The 23,055-nt window shown below is 34.9% G+C and overlaps 1 protein-coding gene across 1 annotated transcript in view; it reads right to left on the bottom strand.

Annotated features, from left to right (window-relative positions):
• The window catches only part of LOC143145400 (neural cell adhesion molecule 2), an 88,704-nt gene that overhangs the window by 5,965 nt on the left and 59,684 nt on the right, over nt 1-23,055 (bottom strand). The window contains exons 2-8 of the mRNA XM_076308742.1: nt 11,679-12,023; nt 8,158-8,472; nt 7,457-7,608; nt 7,221-7,362; nt 6,319-6,612; nt 4,937-5,326; nt 3,261-3,578 (exon numbers count right to left, since the gene is read on the bottom strand). Of these exons, the coding sequence (XP_076164857.1) occupies nt 3,261-3,578; nt 4,937-5,326; nt 6,319-6,612; nt 7,221-7,362; nt 7,457-7,608; nt 8,158-8,472; nt 11,679-12,023 (1,956 nt within the window). The remainder of the gene's footprint in view (nt 1-3,260; nt 3,579-4,936; nt 5,327-6,318; nt 6,613-7,220; nt 7,363-7,456; nt 7,609-8,157; nt 8,473-11,678; nt 12,024-23,055) is intronic.

Below are 23,055 nucleotides of genomic sequence, written 5' to 3'. Positions count from 1 at the left end.
TATAACTCAAGGTAACCTGGCTTTGGGAACTGTTTGGAAAATCTTAGCGACCAGCAAGAACGAATTTTGTTGTCGATGACTATCCGTCATTAAACGAACAGTGGGCATACTATTAGAAAGCATTTTGATTCAATAGTAGTGATAACACCGCCCTACATGCATCAGGCATCTGGAAACTCAACTATACCGATCAATTGGATCAAATACAGACCAGTTTCTGTAGGATTACCCTGGCTGATACTGGCTAGAGCGAAGAGAGGTATACACCAGGATTTCGCAGGGGCCCTTGCTAAGAGCCCTACTATGGAATCTCAGGTACAACACTTTCCTGCCAGATAAAGGTTTTCCAGACGACGTCAGCCTAACTCGTTACGCTGACGACACGTTGGTGCTGGCATTCGGGGCTATTGGGACGATAGATCGAGGACGATGCTCAATGCATCATCGAACAGAGTAGGGGGATCGGTTTGGAGATGATGTTCCATAAGATCGAAGTGCTGTTGATACATGCACCTCGACGAGAATCGCCGCCGCTCCCCCTGATCCAGGTGAGTGACGCCAGTGTCGAGGTGAAGTTCCAGATGAAACTTCTGGGACTGATCCTTCAGAATCACTGTCATCTTGAAGGACATTTCGGTCGTGAGTGTCTAGTGTGGAAGATTATAATGATTATGATTATAATAATATATGTGTAAGGCTATCGTGAATAAATTTAACATGGATGAAAAACGCTTATCAAGAACTACCAACAACGACTCTCGACCAGAGACACACTGCTTTCTTCCAACGAAGAGCTATATAACAATCCCCTATTCAACGCTACGGTCTCCTTTATATCCCCGATTCTGGGCCTTTTATAAGAGTTGATTTTAACTTTAAGTTTCTCCTCTTCTTTGTGTTTTAAGTTTAAGTATTTAAAGTTTATTAAAAATACTATGGATTGTTATGAACTGAGATACATTTTTCAATCATTTCTTGTGGGTTACTCCTGTAGGTAATCCTGAAATATCTTCTAAAGTTATAGATATTGAAATAAATGTTCAATGACCTTATTTAAATGACTCAAGGAATCGATTTATACCAAAAAACTTAAATAGTTCCAATTTTTTAAAAATCACAGTATTACTATTGAAGAAAAAAATATACCATAGCATAACAGAGGTCATCAAATAATACAAGATTTTCCTTCACCAATTTTTTATATGTTCGCTTAGAGCAGAGTTATAGTTCAACGCAGTTACTAAAATTATCCTGTATAATGTGTTGAAGGAACTCAACAAACAATACGAAACCCTTGGTTAATAAAGAGTACATTTTCACTCAATGAAACGCCACTGGCTGTTTTGGTTGTCAAGATACAAATGTTTCATGACGCAGGAAAAGTATTAGAAATGTGCGAATGCAAGTGTAACGCATAACAACGTCAATATTGTGCTGCAATATTTCACACAATACGGAATATGGAATCGATTTCATACGGAACAATTATTCGTGTTTATAAAACTGTACTCTACGTTCCGCATTCGTGAACAACGGAAAATGATAGAGAATAACTAAAAAGCGGGTTAGAACGGGTTTGAAAAGGTTAATGGAAGATTGTAGATAGTTTAGAACGGCGTCGATGTTAGTGCTACTGAAACGCATACAGGAAAAATTCAAGATGGGCTCATGTCGCGAACGTGCTCGGACACGTACACAGAGTCTTCCCAACACTTTCGAGCAAACGTTTCCACACACAGTGAAATCGTCCACCGAGCGGCATGAATAAACCATGAGGATGGAAATTAAAGGCGATAAATGCGCCTCGAATGAGACAGCAGCGAGGAAAGGGACTTGGTCTTTATGGGATTTTAATTCAGGGTCCGCGGAAAGAAGGGTGCGAAGAAACGTATCGTATGAAATGAGGCTGCTGGATGAAAGAGGTGTTGAAGTTAGCATGGATATGTGTATAATTGCGCCTCCGAACGTAACGGAAGGATGATTGCGATGTAACGCAGTGAGTAGTTAAATCCGTGACACAATAAGGTCCAATTAAGACACGTAACAGAGATCGTGAAAACGTTTTTTCGATTTAACTAACTCATTCACGTTTATTATTTACCTGTATCGAATATTCCCCCTGTCGACCACCGTACTTCGTAATCTTTTTTCGGTTTCACTCGAAACACGTAATTGTCGGGTATCTGTCATATTGTAAAATTTTCATTATCGAAGCTAATAAAAAAAACACGACGGTTCGAACGAGGCTATTTTCGAATAATGGAACGTTCGTTTTTTTGGCATCGATCATTGTATATTTCGGACGAAAGTACTAATGTCACTGTTGAGGATGAAACGATTTTCTTAGAAATTTATAGATACGCTATCTTTTTAACAGTATACCGTTACTCGGTAGATTTATTTCTCTTTTTAGTTGCTTTTATATAACATTCTTGATATTGTGTCATTAATGAAGAAAAATTGTACGAGTATGGTGCATAATTAACATATTAATTCATTTATCACTTCTTATAGAATACTAAGTCTTCGACTAACACGGTTAATTCATTCTGAAGCTTTTCATGTAACTCGAGTACTGCACAAATCGAATTGTATATGTAAATACAATATATTTAGGGAAAAACAAAGATTATTCCCGGGTTAAGAAGAATGTGATACTATCAGTAGAGGAAAGTGAACAATATCAGGCTAAGTAGAACATCTGATCCAATATAATTCCCAGTTCCTTCCAAATCTGATTTGCTTTTCTCCTTATGATACATTCGGTTTAGAATCTAAGTTTTAAAAAATAATTAAACGGATACACATGTACCTTCTCCTTTATGAAAAGAAAATGTAAAGGAAAGAAAACTTTGTTTAATGTTTAAATACATGCACATATGTAAAGCATATAGAATAACATAAGTGGAAGTACCATAGTGTATTTAAGAATATGCCTAACACGAAGGCTCCTGTATTTATTATACTTTCTTACTCTTTGACTGTAGATACTCATTTTATTGGCCTGATATCACGGCGTTTTTCTCATTGACTATAAATGATATCTCATACGATCTAAATAATTATTATGATACCTTCACTCGATACGATTTGCAACATCGATTCTTTATACTGCATTGTTAAGTATCGCTCAAGCGGATACAAATGTAAGCAAAATTAGTATACAAATTTTAATGTATATGGAAGGTACATTCATCAAAATAATTTTGCGTCATCTCAGATATCTTTAGCACCGAAGAAGATATATTTAAAGAACTCACCAGTGGTGAACATGGCGACACCTTTGAGCGTGACGGGTTCAAGGACTACTGGGTCGCTTCGTCCCTTGGCATTGACAGCGTAGATATGAAGTCTATAGTTACGACCGGATTCCAAATCAGAAACCTCGAAAACCGGACCTGACGAACTGGATCTCTCTGTGTGGTTCAAGTAAATGGTATTGGGATGATAAACGTTCTCCTCACTGTAGACCTCGAGTTCGTAATTAGTCAAGGGTAAACCGCCGTCAAATCCCTCAGAGCATCTGACAATTAACCAGTCTGCATCTCTCGAATCAGTGGATTTAAAGTTCTCATGACCTGTGTCACACAAAGAAACGGAAGATCTGGGAAAGATTGTCAGGTGAGGATTTAGCCAGCGAGTAGTTTCGATTCGTACAAGTGCTTTAATCAACCGAGCTATCCAGTTTCTCGACCGATAAGTAGGATATTTTAAAATATAAAGGAACGTACTATTTCTGAAAATAAAACAAGAAAAACAAATCATTTCGCTAAAAGATATTGTTAATAATTATACAATAAAAGCGAAAGGAAAAATTCAAGGGTAAGCAAACTATAATATGAAAATATTGAAAAAATCAAGATTCTTCTATGACAATATTTCATAGACATTAAAGAAGAATAATACATTTGTTTGTTCAACAAATATAAATTTTCAACCAAAATAAAGATAGTAATTATAATCGATTCAATTAATTTAGCAGATTATTCACCTTCATTGTGAACAATCAGGTGGTAGCATTTAATGCAGGTATAAGTATTATACATTTATACGTAGAATTCATTTGATGTGTTCATTTTACACAGTTTATTTACATATAACGCTTATATTCAGAAGTAACGAACGAATTAACACGAGACTATGAAAATTTCTGATAGTTGTAATAAACACACTGTGCCTTCTTCTCGTGGACGAATAATAACTAAGAACTTGAAAATGGAAAAGTAATTTGATTTAGAGATTAACAGTAATATATATGTACATACATATGTCGAGTGTAAAATTTACGAGAGAGATATGCGTTTATCAATAATTGTATTTGTCAAATAAAATAAAATCAAAAAATTTATTTTGCCTTACTTTTAGTGCTCGGAATTTATCACTTGCCTAATAATTAATAATAAAATTGATTTATTTACATCAACCTAATTCAATAATCTTTAAGAATTAATTTTATAACACCTGAGAAATTTACTCATAAACTATTCGTTTCCTGACACTTTCGAAATTTAATTAATAACCAACGATTAATGGTCAGAAACACTATTTCTAAAAACCTTGAAAAACTTAAAATTAAGGTAAGTCAATCGCGATGGAAATTTAGAAAATGAAAATAGCCTAACATCGTTCGAGATGTCTCCTTAAACAAACGATACCTAATACCACCAATCATTTCTGGCATTGCAATTCTCATCTCCGGTGTCACTTTCCTGCAAGGAAAGATCTTTGATCCGTTCTGTAATCGATCCTGAAAACACGCCTAATTTCACAAGAACCTCTTTCACGCACGACTGGCCACCTTCCTTTTTACGAGTTGTTGAACATAAGGCTATTGACTGTAAGCCGTCATTTCCGATTATGGGCCAATATAATGGTATAGTTAACGCTATTCGTGTCAGAGGAAGGACTCCAGCTGCGTAGGCTCAGTGTCACTTACCCATTCGATACGCGTAGGGTCCGTTCGATTGAAAAGCCGTACAGTTCTGCAGAGGGTAAGGTTTCCCGGCCACGATGATCTGAAAAAGACAGGGCGTCTTTTGCACCCCTATCCTGTTTTTGGCCCAGCAGGCGACCGTGCCGTAGTCCATGTCGTTTTCTGGTGTGTAATTCAGCCTGGACCCGTGCCAGTGGCTCGTGATCAGACTCAGGGGCTTGACCTGCGTGAATCTATTGGCCGGCACGTTCATCAGCTCTCCAGAATTGTTGAAGGTCCAGTGGAAAGTCGTGGGTGGTGGTTTCGATTGCACCCCGCAAACCAACGAGATCGTCTCGTGCTTCAGGGCGCCGACCACTTGAGTGGAAGAGCCATCCTTGCAGATCGGTGCGTCTAAAAATACGACAGGCAACGGCTCGAACTGCCGACCTAACACATCCTCTCCTTTCAGTTTGGAATGAATTTCATCGCGATTGCTTCCATTTTATCCTCCCTTGGAGATATCAAATAGGATGAGATTCTATTTGAAGCTTCACTCGAAGTCATGACAGTTAATACGTGTAAAGAGGTTATATTCGAACGGAAGACCTATCGCTACTTTCCGGATTACGAAGGTATTCCGACACGATAGCCTACTCTTGCGCACCAAGGGAAAACTAAGAATAATACGAATTTACGTAATAACCGATTTGAAATCGCGAACAGTTTAACACCTTCCATTTAGAGACCAGAAATAGTAGTTAGGTAAAAAATTTGCTAGGAATAGTCATTGAAAAAGAATTGATCGTTATTAATTTTTTATCAATTTTGATGGTTACCGTTAAGGGTGATCATCGTTATATTGTGAATACATTTTAAAAAATGAAATCCAACAAAACATAACTTTTATGTATTGCGGTTACTGATAAAATTACAAATGACGAAAATGGTTTTGAAGAATGTTACTTCGTTATGAATAACCCTTTTAATTGACAAGAATGTTAATTTGTTACAAATAACCATTATAATTGATGGAAATAGTCTTTGATTGTGAATAATCGTTATTGATAACCAGAATTTTATATTGATTGTAAATAATCATTACCGACGACCAGAATTTTATATTGGTTACAAAAACTATTAACGACGATCAAAATGTAATTTTGGTTACATGCGATCCTTTTCAACAAGTAAATATTAATATGCTTCGCTTCTCTCTTCATTTTAAGAAGAACACGTTACACTAGTTTGTACGTGTGATTTTTGCATCAAATATTTAATTTCTAAAATACTTTTCGAACTTAAGAATTTATAGTCAATGGTCGTAAGATTATTATGCGTTTCCCGAAACTAAAAGAGAATTTGTGGTATGCCTTTGGAATTATAAGAGAATTTCTGGTACTCACACATTATTTCAAGAGTTACTGGTCTGCTGGTGGATTTTCCTTCACTATTGGCTGCCTGGCAAGAATATTCACCGGCAGAATTCCTAGTCACGCTTTGCAAAACCAGAGATTGCCCACTGTGAAGAAAAATTCCAGCTGTCGCATTCTGATGCAATTCTTTGTCGTCTTTGAACCATGCCAGCTTGTATGGCTTTGGATTTGCTAGAACGTCGCATTCGAAATAGACGTCATCACCTTCGTTTATGTCGTTTGCCTTGAGATTTGCGCCTAGCTTGATTGTCACTATTGGAGAATCTGAAAATAGAAGGACTAAACAAATATACAGGCGCGAAAGATACATACTAAGCACATATTATAACCAAGTTCAAGTATTTTAGTAATTCAGTGGTCGCTGCTTCCAATATTGCATTAAATTCGGAAGACGATTGCTTACTCGTATTATTAAATCATTGTATATTAAATCAGAAATTGAAAAGAAAAACTTTTAATAACATTCGCTGCTCGATATTCACGATCAAGGAATGACACATTTCTGAGTAATGTAAAAGTAGGATTCAAATCAATTAAGAAAGAAATATTGTGTATTTAATAGACTGATAAGTTTGTTTTACTAATTTGTATCGAACAGTGAAACTTTTAGATCAGTTACATACTTTTTTAACCGATATAGTCATTTACATAGTGTTATTACTCTAGTTATTTAAAGTAATATAGTAACACTTTTAAAAATAAAATACAATTGGAAGACAGCTATACTCAACGAATTGAATCCTAATGAAAACTTAATTCAAAGCAATTTTTCATTTATCAAAGAAATTTAGTTAAGAATAATACTCATGGTTTGTCATGTATGGTTTAAGAAGTTGATTTCCATTAAACAGATCGCTGTTTAAGACACTCACAATGAATTAGGAGTTGCCAACTGTCTTCTAACGCACTATTAGGTACAACTGTGTTCTCAGCTCGACAAATCAGATTCTTCCCATCGTCCTCCATGGTCGGTACGTAACTCAACATGCTTGTAATGTTCGGATTATCTGCAAACTACGAAGAACTCAAAATCTAAGCTTGCGCATACTTCTCAGACACTTTCGAAAACCTAACACGACAGTTACAGGTTCAACAATGCCATGCTCACATTTCTAGCCATATGTTTAACCTGGTGGCTTCCTTTCCACCAGGTGATCACTGCCTCCGGTTTGGAACCCGAACTGGAGCATTCAATTTCGTACGTTCTCAACGCCGACAAATGTACTGCTTTGTTCGTAATATTCACCATCAATGGTTTCACTAGAATTCGAAAGAAATATTGTTAAATCAAAAGTAACGGAACGTTTCTCTAAAAATATAAATGTGAAATGAAAGATCTACACTCTTTCCCTGAATGTCATTGGAAACCCAAAACACTAACAAGGTTCTAAAAGACACTTAAAGACACTTTGCTTTTATTCTATTAAAATTCAGTTGATAAATAATTTTTCCAAGTTAAGGAACTAAACATGTTTTCACTTGTTGACAACACGCTTAATATTTGACAAAATAAGTAGACGTAAAGTATAACTTGTTCAAAATTCAGATTCTAATTTTCGTTCAACGAATATCGAAAAGAAAATTGTTCACTTCTCTGTTCGTTATCTGAAAATAATTTCTAAATAGAATTTTGTCCGTCTCTGCTGTGTATTGATCAGAACATTATAATGTGTAAAGGAAAAAACATGCGTCACTTTTATTTATTTTGCAATTATTTTGGGGGTGAAACATGCCTCAACGAAGTAACCACGTTATAATTTTTAGCCATATTACCGAAGAATCTATAAGGTCAACTAAATTCTCACTTACGATTAATATCTAATACGATCTCAGAAGTCAGAGGGGACACGAGGTGCGTGTTGCTCGCCTGACAAATTAATTTAGCTCTGAGGTATTTCCTTGTGACCTCCGAGATATTCAATCGATTTATCGTGATGTCCCCAGACTCCAGTGTGTACGTATCGTCCAATATTTTCCCCTCGAAATGCCATGTGACCTTCGGTGGCGGAGAACCTCCGATTACTTCGCACAATAAGGATAACTCGCTGCCTTCGTTGACGGGTTGCAGTGTCATAGCCAAACTTCGACCGGCACCGGTGTAAATCACCGGTTTATTTGGTAGCACTGTCACGAGGTGAATTTATGTGAGTCATATACTATGTGAACATTTTCAAAATCTTTCGAAAGATATCTTCATTAAATATCTTTTTTTCCAAAAACAATACATAATTCTGACCGCTGGTTTGTTATCAGAAACTTAGTTAAGGTGAAGAAGAAATTAATGATCGTTTGTATAAGTGTGGACCAAAATTCATGGTACAACCGCGAATGGTGTGGTTCTATAGTTCAAAATAAGTCGAAATAATAGCGTTTCTCAGGAAATGGAATTTTTAAAAGTTAATTAAGTACGCATGCACTTGACTGTAACTTGGAGTAACATATTTCGTTACAAATTATTATTATGCGTTATTACTGTTATGTACTCGATATGTCACAATGACTTGTTTACTATTAAGACTCGTGACTCGATACTTTCGATTACTTTTAAAAATTAGGTGCTGTGTACTGAATCTACCGTATCTCGCATTACCAAGATGAATATAATTAAATTTCATAAAGGACGGCGCATGGCCACGAATTAATTTTAAATTACAAACAAATAGTTTCATCGTAAACGTTGTCTCTGTTCTGTACGATAAAACTGCCATTCGATATTTTTGTTTTAGATAAAGGTGACGTTCTGTGAAGCGAACTTGCGCATTACTAAAAAAATATACAATATAGAATAATTTTTCAGTTTCGGAGCATGAACACCGACCCTGTAATAGCACCTGTTGATTCTGTACTATGACGAATTCATTCATTTAAAATCGTGTTAGAGCTGCCGCAGCAAAGTTGCAAATGGAATTCATAATGTTATAAGTCGTAATAATGCATTTTGAATTGTTCTTACAGCTACATGGAGTTAATGAAGTGTTTTATAAATTTACAATCCACCATGAAAGTTTCTAAACACTATATTTTTAATACTTTAATTTTGTATAAAGCGAAAGACAAAAGTAATAATAAAACATATATATACTAATTTTAATCGTCTCTATATACCGTAAAGTTATACCGAAAGATCTTATTTAAAATCGATGAAATCCCTCCCCCCCAACCCCCCAATCTCTCCCCTCAGAGTTGCACATTTATAGATATATGTGATAAAGAGACCGAAGGATGGATAATAATATCGCTCGGAAAATTGAAAAAAATGAATAACTTGACAATTATTAACTAACTTGACAAATAAAGATATTTTAATAACATTTAATGAAACATGTTGCCAGAAAGTAGCAACAAATCAATGCTTCCAAATCATGTACGTATATAGATTTTACGAGTTACCATTATTTTATTTGATTTATATCCATTGTTGCGATTTACCAATCAGAAAAATGTTTATATTAATTTTTATAGAAAAAGAGACTCTCTCCCAATTTTGACAACAATTCGAATCATGTTTTACGCTTGCAGTAAAAACGTTGACACGAATGCATGCCGTGAAATAAAAATAACAAGCGTGTGTGTATTTGTGTACGTCGTTGTTTACCGTATAATACAATAGTTTTACTAATTATTTGTGTTCGTTGAACCTTCAATAATGTATTCGATAAATATGTATGTATTTTCTATTTCGATATGTTTATACTGGATAGAGACCTTGAGCGTGTGGAGCGTGAAATATTAAATAAACTTAAAGAAAAAGCCAAACAGTTAAGTTTAAAGTTACATCCATAAAAATATCAATGTTATTTGAAGTTTGCAGAGCTGCCATACTTCCGACGTTTATTCATTGATAACAGTGATCTTAGAATGGCACATTTAATTTGATAATAATTAGCTAGGCAACGAACTTTCAATTTGCGAATAATACCGAGTACGATCATTTTTCAATCGTGGAGTATGAAAATCTTCAAAACATTTATTGGAAGTTACCAACTATCGTTGACAAAATCATGTATTGTTGACAATTTCTATAAACTCATATCAATGCAAATATGAATTTTGTATTGATACAGAAAGTTATATTTCTGATTTTGCATATTATGGATGATCTATTCACGTTAGTGAAATTGTATTTCTGATTTTGCATATTATGGATGATGTATTCACCATGCAATTTTAATAAAATCTCGATATAGTTCTCCAAAAAAGATTAAATTTTCATTCCAATATATATTACAAAAAATGTAGCGAAACCCATTACATCATACTACTGTGCGTATCGTAACGATGCAAGAACCTTTGGTTGCTGTGCTCGTGTACTGGCTTACATGGTACTTACGATTTGGACGTTATTTGGATAATGGCACACCTGCAGAATATTCAAATTACCATTTTTCACACATAAAATCTACTGCAAAAAATTCAGACGAAGCGGATGACGCGTAAAAGTACATGTAAATAACATTATCCGATAAAACGAAAATTTGAGAATAATTACGTTTCGGAACCTTTTAAATGCGTGATTTATACTGTTTTTTGTTCAACAAACCTTACAAGTATTCTACAAAACGTGTTAAAACCGATTGTGTTAAACATTATTCCTATTCTATGGCATGTATTCGCTCCAAGTTTTTTACGACTAGCGTGAAACACGATTCGAATTAAAGGTTATAACTCGTAAACAAAACATTTCCACAACATCTGATTTATGTCATCTGAAAGAGCACAATAAATGTTTCAAAATCTTGACATTTTTGTCAAAATCGGAGGGGAATATTATTTTCTATCTTATTAACTTCTGTAACATTTATTTAATGTAAAATCGTTCCAATTGTATTATTTCTTTCCTATACAGTAAGGTAAAACAATTATACAGTATATTAATAAGAGTATATGTGAAAAAATAATGAATATATTTTAATAAGGTTAACAATTGTAATAGAAGAACCGAGTTTCCTTTGATGTCAATTCTACTAATTCAATTATATTTCTCATACAATCGTACTCCAATTAATGTACTATATATTTGTAAATAATACATCTTTGACTACACGTAAATTCAAAATAATTGTTCGAAATACAAGTTTATATTATATTCAGTTTGTTTTCCCTTATAATTTCTATAATACATACAAGGAACGATCGTTATAGATCGTTACTTCGTTTTGCTCCAGAGAATCAAAGTAATACAGTCGAATACATTTTACATTAAATAAAATCTACAGAGACTAATAACGAAAAAGTTTAGCATCGATATGTATAATTTCCTAAATTTAGTAGAAATCAGTGCTTACGGTTAAACGAAAAGAATCATTTATCATTAGAAGAAAACCACTCACCTATCACCGTGAGGTTCACCTTCCGATTTCTCGTTGGACTATTTTTGTAATCCACCCTGCATCTGTACACTCCCGCATCGGTTGCTTCCAAGGGATCGATCTCCAATTTCGCAGGTTTCACGTTTATGTTCATGGTTGCCCTTTTACCAAGTACGTGTGGATCTGACCAGAGCCTTGCTTGATCTATCGATGTCCCGCGAGCATCCACGCTGTATATCGGCTCGCCATTTCTCTTGCCTTTGTACCAAAAAACCATGCTCACCACCTCGTTTCTAGTCGGTAGATCAATGTTGCAAGGTATTTGAGCCTTGGAGCCAGCCACGGCCGACACGTCTAATACAGGTACTGAAAAATATCGTAAAACAATCGGGTTATCGTGTAACCCTCTAACGAGCTCGCGAAAACGAGTGTTCAATGAGTACCAAGGTATCCAACAAACCTAATGGAGATTCTTTCCGCAGAAGGGTGTAAACTCTTTAGAGTTTATAATATATATAAATGTTAATTAAAAACTATGATTGTTTCTCTGAGAAATACTCTTAGCATTATATTCTATTCGATTGAACGATAGAGAACGATAGGAAAGGAATTTTTGTCCCTATAAAGTCTTCCATATCCTGGAATCTTCAAGGAGAATTGGATTAAGTTCCTTATAAGGTTCGAATAAAATTGAATTCGAAAACAACCATTTATAAAATTTCATACAACGTTTTCATTCGATAGTAGAAGAAATAACGGTACGATATTTGTTTAACGTTTATTTGCTTTAATTCCGGAGATTGGTTTCCAAAACGTATAAACGTGTAAATACATATAAACGTGTAAATACGTATAAACGTGTAAAATCGGTAAGAGAGACAAATTTTTTCAACAATTCATAAGTTCCATGCTGCAGTAATAATAGAGCATTGTTTATATTGGGTTACATACAGAAAATCAAAAGACTGGTTAGTCAGCCCCATTGTATCACACCTGTTGTCGTAAATTTAAATTTCTACGCTAAACGTATTGGTAGATTTTTCAAACTTCGTAGCAAGTGTATTATACGTTTGTACAAAATCTGTTAAGTCAAGGAAAGAAAAACGGCATAGACGATACACGTACTATAGAAACTAAGTTTAAAGCAATGGCGTAGAAGCACCTTGGTACAATACACCTCAAAGCTGTCCGATGTTTTCACATTTCTCAAAACGTTTAAGCTGTACTAATATCGTACCGTGCTAAATACAGAAGCTCGTAAACACTGTCGTTTCTCAAACTGATTATTATTCAAGAGATACCATACTATCGATAAATAGGGTTAAAACACGTTGAACAACAGCTAGGACGAAAACCGCGAAAGCCTTAGCTATCGACGTATCTCATTGGCAGAAAATTTACTGCCGGTTCAAAGCGACCCTGTTTCTCCGTTTCCAGCATCCGGTCGTGGAACACGAGCTGCCGCCAACAAACATACATTTTCTTCCTAATTCTACTTCCAAACAGACGCACGGCGGAGTTCGTTGAATCTCAGATCCGGGGCGCTGCAACGCCAGATCCCGTATATTTTCTTGCTGTAACCGCAAATTTCCAGTTTTAGTCAGTCACTGACCGAAAGCCGAGTTACTGCAAATTGGCGAAAGCCCGACCGACCCGCACTGAATCGTGCCGCACACCGGCCACCGCCGGAAACAAAAGTTCGTACTAGCACACGTACGATCAACGGCCGCGTATGTAGGTGTACACGCCAGAGTGGAGCCAATTAATCGGTCTACTTGCCGATTTATGCCCTTGGTCCCGGGGTTGCCGCGGCGTCGCGATTTTATTGGCTTTCATAGCCACCTCATTAATCGTCTCGCTACCTAACCTCTCACTCGAGTGCCGCGGCTCTAACCTCGTTATCCTTTTCTTTATCGACCAAGATACAACGGGACCTCGGAAAATTGCTCTTCGCTGCTCGCTACGGTGATTAATCGTGCGTGACCTATCGATTAGTTAGATGAATATTCGGCGATTTTTTTACTTCTTTCGGCGCGATCGGAACATTTAAGACGGTGTTTCCAAAAGTAGGAGTACTTGACAATCCGAGACGAGGAATAGAAATTTGAAACGTAAAGAAATAATGGAGAAATTGGACATACCTTTGTGGATTTATACATTTATCGAGGTGTTTAACAAATGTAGTAGTATATCTTTCTTGTGTCGTTTTAAATATTCCTCTTGTCTCATTTAGCGAATGCTTCCATGTCTGAATTTTTTATCCAAGAAAATTATACAATACAAATATGCCACCCGACTTTTCGCGATTTTTTGTTTCGTGTCGTATCATTTGCATTGCAAGGTGCAGTAAGTATGGTTTGTTTATTAATTCGAGAATTTTGCAAGCATTTAACTGCCCCAGAAACTTTCTTTAGATAATGTATCAACGATATATTGCAATACTTTCTGACGAAAAATATGTATTTTATTGTGCAACGAATAAGTTTTCATTTAAAGTTTCCTGTATTGGAGAAGGTAGGAGAAAAGTTTATGTAACTTTTTTATCCAAAATTTCATTCTCTTCAAGATGTATAGAAAACACTCTTTAATATTTTTTTAAATTACAAATAGATATGATAAATTTTAAAAAACTGTATTACACGTATACTTTTAAAACTGAAACTTCAAGAAAAAGCGAACATAAAGAAATGGATATTTTTCAAAAATAAAGATGGGAGAGCAACGAACGTGGTGGAACACGATTCACAGAACTTCAGATTGAATAATTAAATTTTAATGCACCATCTCTGATTGCGTACTGTCGATGGAACGTCGAATAACCAGCTTGGTTAAATTTATGATTTCGTTTCGGAACTTGGCCTTTTGACACAATTCGAAAAATTCGGCTACAGCTAGGATTTGCGTTAATACCATCGTCCTGCGTCATCAATTGATTGTGAAATATAGGATACAAATGACCCTTAAATGGTTGCTTTCCAAGCAGCCAGACAAGACGTATACAAACTTCAAAAGAATTATTTATTCGTACTCTATTCATGGAGATATTGTAACTCCTGTACTTCACGTTGCTTAAAAATGTCGAATATGTTCTATTCGATATATCCTGTGAAATACATTATATTGTTTTATTAATACGTACGGGATTGGACTGTAATTTGCCTTTAACAAAGCTCCTGTCCTTAAAAGAGATAGAATGTTATTCCATTCTTCTGTTATAATATCTCTCAATTACTTTAAAAGTTCTAAAGAAACATCAGAAAGGTTGGAAAGGTATTCCTATGTATTCGTTTTTGTCAACTTACTCTTAGAATATACAAAATTATTCAAAGAAAACCTTTGGCACGGTTAAATGTTTACAAAACTTTCGAAGTAATAAATAAATTAATTTCTATACTGTGTATAGCAAATAATGCAATCCAAAACAGAAAATCGTGAAAATCTGCTTTGTATTATTGTAACAATGTTTTCGATATACCTCGGAGGCGTCATATATGTATTAGGTTATAATACTACACAATAAATGATCGTGTGGAGAGTTCGTGCAATATTATTTTCAAGTTTCACTTTACATAATAAAATAGTTTAAATAGAATCGACAGAAGCCTTATTAGGAATTATTTTCATATAGGCGAGTTGAAATTCCAATATATATAATTTTATATATATATATGATACAAATTCTGATAATTCTAAGCATATTACCCAACCACTACCACTATGCGGTTAATACCATGTCATATCGGATATATGAATATACGGGTATGGGTATTACCTGGGTATCAAGAGCTCTATTGTAGTTGTATGAAACACATATAGATATAGAGAATAGAGTATAGTTGTCTCATTATAATGGACATTCCTGTTAAGTATTGTGTACTGTAAAGTAATTTCACACAATTTTACCGTCAAAATATAATTCCTACATGCACATGTGTACATACAGGGTGTTTCAGATAAATGAGATCACCTAAATATCTCTCTTATTTATCGTTCTATAAAAAAAAAACTTCTCAAGATAAAGTTACACGTGTGACAAGGGAATGAATTCTTTCTCAAGATCATTTTTTTCATGAGATTTCAATTTTGCGAAAACAAGTCAAGGGTACAAGAAAAAAACTTATAAAGGAAACATAAATACTGTACGTTATTTAATAATTCTTTAAATATTTTGAGTGTCTTTTTATTAAGAAATAAAATTATTCATTATTATCATGAATTAAATATCTTCATTCTATTTATTTAATAGCGTATGAATTATTAAAATATTTCCATTTTTGAACGATATTTTGGATTATTTTCGTTCCCTGATTTAACAATTTTAGAAGACACACGATTTTAGAAACTGGCAGATACAATTCAGGTAACCGATTGCTTAAATCGTACCTTTCACGCTGTTGTAAAAAGGCGTATAACGAATTAATTTACCTTTGATAAGAGATTGAACATACAATAAGTATCTTGAAAATCAAGCTGTAATTTCTAGTATTAATTTGCGTATAAATTAGTGTCTTATAAAAAATATAAGATGAAATGTCTTAAACGTCACGGTTTTGCTTCTAAGCAATGAACATTTCGTGAAAATTCACTGACACACAAATATGGTCGTATCGCGAAACGTTCTTCGGAGGTCATCAAATTTACGGACGATAGAACGTTTTAGCGGCGCGCACCATCGCAGTGCTTTGATGCGAATTTAAACGGAAAGCATCAAAAGACGCGTCGTAAAGAAACCTCCTTTGAGAAGAGGCATAAATTTACGGGCCAATTTTCGATATATAACCGAAGGCCTTCTTTGAGAAGGTTATCAGCTTGTTACTTATTAGATGGCTTTCGACGTGTAGCAAAAGTTTCCAAAGTGTTGAAGATGTACTCTCTCAGGAGGCCGACGTAGTTAGACGTTGGGGGATTCGAGGCAATCTATGCGTCGCAAAGAAGATGGAAATATCATATTACATATGTACTGTACTTTATACGTACATTTGGGTAGGCCTTGTTTATTTAAAAATTTGACGAAAGAATAATTTCGATGAAATCAAGAGTTAATCCGACAAGAGGAAATCATACCGCAATTAAATTGAAGTTTTGAAATTTTAGTACTTTCGTTTTAATTTCAGCGATACAATTCCAATATTTTCACCAAAAAAATTATTACTTGAAAATGTATTTCTTATTGGTTGTTTGATAATAATATTCACTTTTCGGCCAAGCAACATTGAAGTTTCAAATGAGAATCCATAAATCGACGCGTGTGATCAGCGCTGAGTCTCGTCCTCCCTTTAGTTCCCATTTTGTGTCTTAGACGCTGGTACACACCAATTTTGCGATTGCTTCCCTAGCTGTTATGTTTCACTGTAGCGTTAATTGAGCCATAGTTGTGGCCCGCCGATTGCCCGTGAGCTGAAATAAGCGCTATGGCTCGCGATAGCTTCAATTGTCTACTCCCAACTCTAGTGATAGTTTCTGTACTTATCTATCCCATTAAACGTGTCCACCCTCAAACTTCACTTCTGTTTAGTTGAATTATAGGGACAAGGACTGTTCCAGGTGCAACAGATCCATGTCCACAAACGATCATAGCAATTAACTGCATCCTTTGATAATGTAAAACTCACTTTGATAAATATTGAAAGTTTGAGTTTGAGATGCTCGGTCTATAACTTACAAAGAGAAAACCCAACCGGTCCCTCTACGATTTTAATGTACTTTTGCAGTATAATAGACAATAGATCTTCGTTACAATATATTATACAAGGTGTCCTAATAATCACCGGTCGATTTATCTTCTGAATAAAACTCAAACGGTTTAAGTAATCTTGATATTGTTTTTTTGTTTGAAAGTACACACTTGGGAGTTAATAATAGAATAAGATGTATTTCACAATAGCCTCGGCTTTTTTTACAGACCACCAATCTTTTCCAAAATTTTTCATGACGTTTTCGCACAAACCCGGGTCAATTTCACCAATCACACGTTCGATGTTGTTTTTCACTTCTGAAATTGTCTTTGGATTGTTGGCATAAACCTTGCCTTTGACGCGACCCCAAAGAAAAAAGTCCAAAGGTGTCAAATTGACATCATCTCTTCGAGAAATTACGCGTTGCGGAAATTTTATTTGCAAAAGTGCCTGTTTCATTCGCTATACGGCAAGGAGCACCATTTTGCTGAAACCAAATATTAGTCAAGTTAAGACCTTCCAATTGATATCAGAAATAGTCAGTCATCATGTCACGATATTGTTTTCCATTCACAGTAACCACTTCGCCATCATTATTTTCGAAGAAAAATGGTTCAATCGCGTCTTTTGTCCAAAAACCGCATTAAATAGTAACTCACTTTGGATGCATCGACAATTGTTCAACCTGTCGTGGATTTTCCAAGCTCCATATGCGACCATTTTGTTTATTCGCAGTACTTTTTACCGGCACACGATTTCGAGAGAAATGATTACAAAGTTCCCGAATCGTTAGCGTTAAAGATCGCGATTTTTCATAACACGCCAGAATAGTTTGTACGTGTTCTTTCACCGTGTACTTTCTCATGATTAATTTCCCATCTGTCTAGATGACAAATGTCAAGTTTCAGGTTAATCGGCTTGACGTTTTAAAAATAGCACAAAATTCAAATCGACCGGTGATGACTTTATACTCTATATAAAGTAGGAAAAATTAAAATAATAAAATATTATTTATTTATAAATACTGCTGAATATAAACGTCTTAAATGAATTTCAACTTTAAAATATCTCATTCGATATTTGAAGATATATTTTGTTTGGTATAGAGATACTAAATTCTGTATTACTAAAATTATAATTAAGAAGAAATAATTCGTATTCCATGAAAAAAATTGGAATTGTCATGAAATTGAATCGAAGGATTTGAAGAAATATATTCAATGATAAATAACATCAATTAAACCGTTCAGTGTTACATAGAACACACGTATGGTGAGAATTGTAACCGAACGGACTGATTTGAGTATGATAAAAATGATAATCGGGTACATTCATTTAATTATAATATTCCCCAGATATGAAATGTGTCTTCTAATTTTTAAATATTAAATACTCTAGAAAAGGGTTAGGCTAATTTCAGACACGTAAGATGGTAGTCCTTGAAATGCGCGAAATTTATCTCCAAAAAGAGTTCTCGTTCTAATATACGAGCACTTATGTTTCCCTATTGCATCAAATAGTGAAGGCTCCTCTGTACTGTGATAGATAGAAAATATCATTGAATAAATCCTATTGCAATTGGGAGTGATCGATAACTTAAACGGTAAACTCGTGAAAACAGGTAGCCAATGATTGACGAACGAATGACGACGTGTGTACAAAAGTGCTAATAGGACATGGTTGTTCTACTATCCGTTTAAATCCATGGATAAGCCTAGCAAACTAGTAACTCGTACATTGAGTTATTGGCGTACCGGATGCACATACAAACAACGGAATGTATACACATTCGACATACGTATTCGGATAGGTATCAACGTTTACTTGAGGGGGTTGTGCAGATCCGTTCTCAGGACGGAACACGTATCTGGATACACGTCGATTCTGGAGTAATTATTCAATGCAAACGCAAGCTCATGTCGCGAATTGGTAATGCGGCGCATTACCCGCTTCCTTGTATATACAAGTCCGTGCACACGGATTTAAGCAGACGGCTTGCAACGAGAGAATCGAATGCGAAACAGCACGTACAGCAGACACTTCGATAGCTGTGATCTTATTAAGCGCACAAATCGATTTGGTGAGCTAAACGGTTGACAGGTTCCGCCCGATGGAATTAACGGACTGTTTGGAAAGCTGTGCAACAACGAATGGAAGATGGGAGTATTTCTTTCCTTTTATTTTCTTCTCAGGAATTGTTAATTTACCAATATAAGAAATAGTAGAATTTATTTCTATTGAAGAACAAAAGAAGGAACAACCACGTCCGCATCGTGACTAATCGTTGACGATCGATTGGAACATCAATGTTGGCATTCGTTATCGTGATAATCAAAAAAATAAATTAACATGCGATAATAAATATAATTATTTATATTCACATGTTGTTTTCTATTATCAATGAACCCATGGTCCGAAAAAAGTAAAGTTACTATTTCACTTTAAACTCTGGAGTTCAAGATCAATTTAAGTATAACACTATTATACGTGTCTGAATGTATTTTCATGTTAACCAGAAGTTACAGGAGAAGAAAATATATTTACTTCTAAAGAGAAAAGAAAAATTTCTTTTTCGGAATAATTACATATTGGATTTAAATGTGTATATAATACGCATATAATATGTATGTGTATATGCATGTATATATATATGTATAGAATGTCTTTCTAGAAGAATCTAAAAGATCCTACTCCTCGGATACGTGATGTTTATGAAACATATAAATAAAAGTTTGTTTGTTACCGTGCAAACAACGATTCACAGTCTAAAAGCCGATCTCGTAAAGAACCCCCGCAAAAAAATATATCTTCCGAAATATCGATAAAATTTGATTTATCGATAAAATAGAAATACCGAGCTATTATTTAATGGCACCCATAACCCAAAATTCCAATAGCTTATGGGGTCAGAATACGCCGTAAATTAAACGTGTGTGGAAGTGCAAATCTAGTGCATCGAAAAAAAAAGGTGAAATAGAAACGAAAACTATAAATAATATATTTGTTTTGTGCATCGTGAATGATGCAAGAGCAATGGAAGTCGCGAGTGTTAAGAGAAACATTAAAGTGTTCGACGAAGATCGATACGGTACTTGGAAATTTATAATTCGTGCTATTTTAACCGAATTAAATGTTATAAAGGTGGTCGACGAAGTGACACCATTCGTCATAACAGAAGAGTGGAAGAGAGCTGAATGGGCACAAAGTGGATAATAGTGAATTATTTGGCGAATTTTTTCCTGAGCTTTGTAACACCAGAAAAGACGGTAAAAGAAATTTTCAAAAATTTAGACAGTATATACGAAAGGAAAAGTCTGGCTACGCAGTTGACTTTACGAAAGAGATTGTTAAATCTAAAGTTGCACGGTGACATGTCTCTAATGAGACATTTTACAGTTCTTGACGGTTTAATAACTGAACTCGTGGAAGCAGGCGCAAAGCTAGAAAAAATAAACATAATTTCACATCTACTGTTCACCTTATCATTTTCATACGATGTAGTCAGAACGGCCATCGAAACCTTATCGGAAGATAATTTAAGGTTGGTCTTTGTGGAAACTAGACTCTTGGAGCAAGAAGCGAAATTAACAATCCATGCAGTGAAGAAACATACTAGTGAATTTTTGACAACACAAAAAGATCGTCATCTAGGAGGTAAATATAATAAATTTAAATTGAACAAAGTATACAAGACAGAATGCCACCAGTGCAGAAGAAAGGGTCACTTCAAAAGGGAATGCTATTATTATAAAAAGGACTGCTATTATTATTAAATAATCGAGACAAGAGGAAAGTACCATTTCTGCTAAACTCTGGAGCTTCGGATCATCTAATCGATAGAGGAGATTTGAAAAAGGATTTGAATAGTTGACACTAATAAGAATTTCCGTAGCTAAAAATGGAACATATACATCAGCAACAAAAACGGGCACGCTGAATATTGTCAGCGAAACGGAAATAGATTAGGTCAAATAATTAGAAATATAATAAATGGTTTTTATATCACATAAAAAAATTGTATCTACTGATCTAAAAATATTAACTACCATTCGCCAAGAAATTCATTTTCCATGATCAATACATACACTTCGCAAATTATTAAACAATATAGAATTCAAATGGAAGAAAAATTGTATTATTACGAGAGTATCAACAGAAAGACAAAATATGGTTGTTTAAAAAGGAAAGTTTTCAAGAGCACCACCCCAATACAGGATGGAAAATAGAAACATTATTTATATCGACGAAATGTAGGTTAATATGACTTTTGGGAAATGTTGACAAAGTGATGAACAGTTAGGAGTGTTGCAAAATAAAAATTCTCCTCTCCGCTTAATAACTGTGCACGCTGGGAGGTGCGAACAGATTTATGCCAAATGCAGCGTTAATTTTTAAATCCTGTAGCACATCCGGCGACTACCACGGGCAAATGAATGCCATTAATTTTGAAAAATGAGTGGTTGAAAAATGATTATCAAACATCTCTAGAGGAACTGTAGTTATAATGGACAATGCTCGTCGTGCAACATAAATTAATGAACTAGCATAAAAATATGCAAATAAATTAATAGCGTGTCATAAATCACTTAAAAAATCCAATGGGTATAACTTTCTGAGCTTGTCCCCATATACCTACCTGGGCACAGATAAAAAGAAAGATAAGAGAATATAATGTATCGACTTTAACATTCGAAAGACTTGTAACGTGAAAAGGAGTACAAATTAAAGCGTGTCACGAAGTTCTCGTGATATACTTTACTTGGACAGAAATAATCGGTCGGTCGTCGGAGTGGCGGTTTACAATAGTGGATATCTACAAGAACTAGTGAGACGTTCCGTTTCGAGTTTATTTATATGTATCCTCGGAAAAGTAACGCCTTCTTCGAGGGTTCTTTCCTTTATCTCTGCTCTGTCTGTTAGGGGACAAGGATTCCTTGTCGTTGTCTTCGGGGGTGCAAGATTCGTGATTTTCCAGACCGCAAGGGCGACGTCCCTGTAGTGGTACACGGCTAGCGATGTTTCCTGATGTAAAGTCTGCCGCATATGTGAAAATCGTAAACGCATAATATAACGCATCTTCTTTATTACGATCGCCAACCGTGTGTCACTACAGACTGTAATCGTTCACACATCGAGCAATAGATTCGATAACATCATAAGTAATGTGCATATGCACATTATTGAGAAATTTTTCCTTAATCGTAAGTTTTACGAAGGTAGATCAAAACGTCCGATCTAATACCTCCTGTTATTTCGTGCCTCTAATGGAACATTAAACGAAGAAATTAGAGGGCAGTTATTCAAGTATGCAAATCACTGATGACTATACTCATGATAGAATTCCATTTGTATTTTGTAAGAGACATAAATAAGAAAATAAAAATCGTAATGAGATACTAGGTCGTTGAATAAGTTTTGTCGTTTTCTCCATTGTAAAAGAATACTGTGACACTTCAGCTTTGAACAACTGTAAATATACGAACGAGTCGACAGATTTATATGAAACTTCACGCATATGTATCAAACAGTAGTACCATCTTTAGAAAAATGAAACGACGAACCTAATAGCTCTATTTTTTATCGAACGACAAAATTTATTGAGCAACGTATTAAAGAGTGAAGTGAAATTTTATTTTCATTTTTAGCTGTACTCATGTTGCTCGTTAGCTTAGTGTATCTATTGTACAAATTTATATTTTCAACTTCTGGATATTTGTTGCTTT

This window comes from Ptiloglossa arizonensis, chromosome 4 (genome assembly GCF_051014685.1).
Source record: "Ptiloglossa arizonensis isolate GNS036 chromosome 4, iyPtiAriz1_principal, whole genome shotgun sequence".
Taxonomy (NCBI): domain Eukaryota; kingdom Metazoa; phylum Arthropoda; class Insecta; order Hymenoptera; family Colletidae; genus Ptiloglossa; species Ptiloglossa arizonensis.
This window is presented reverse-complemented; position numbering and strand designations above follow the sequence as displayed.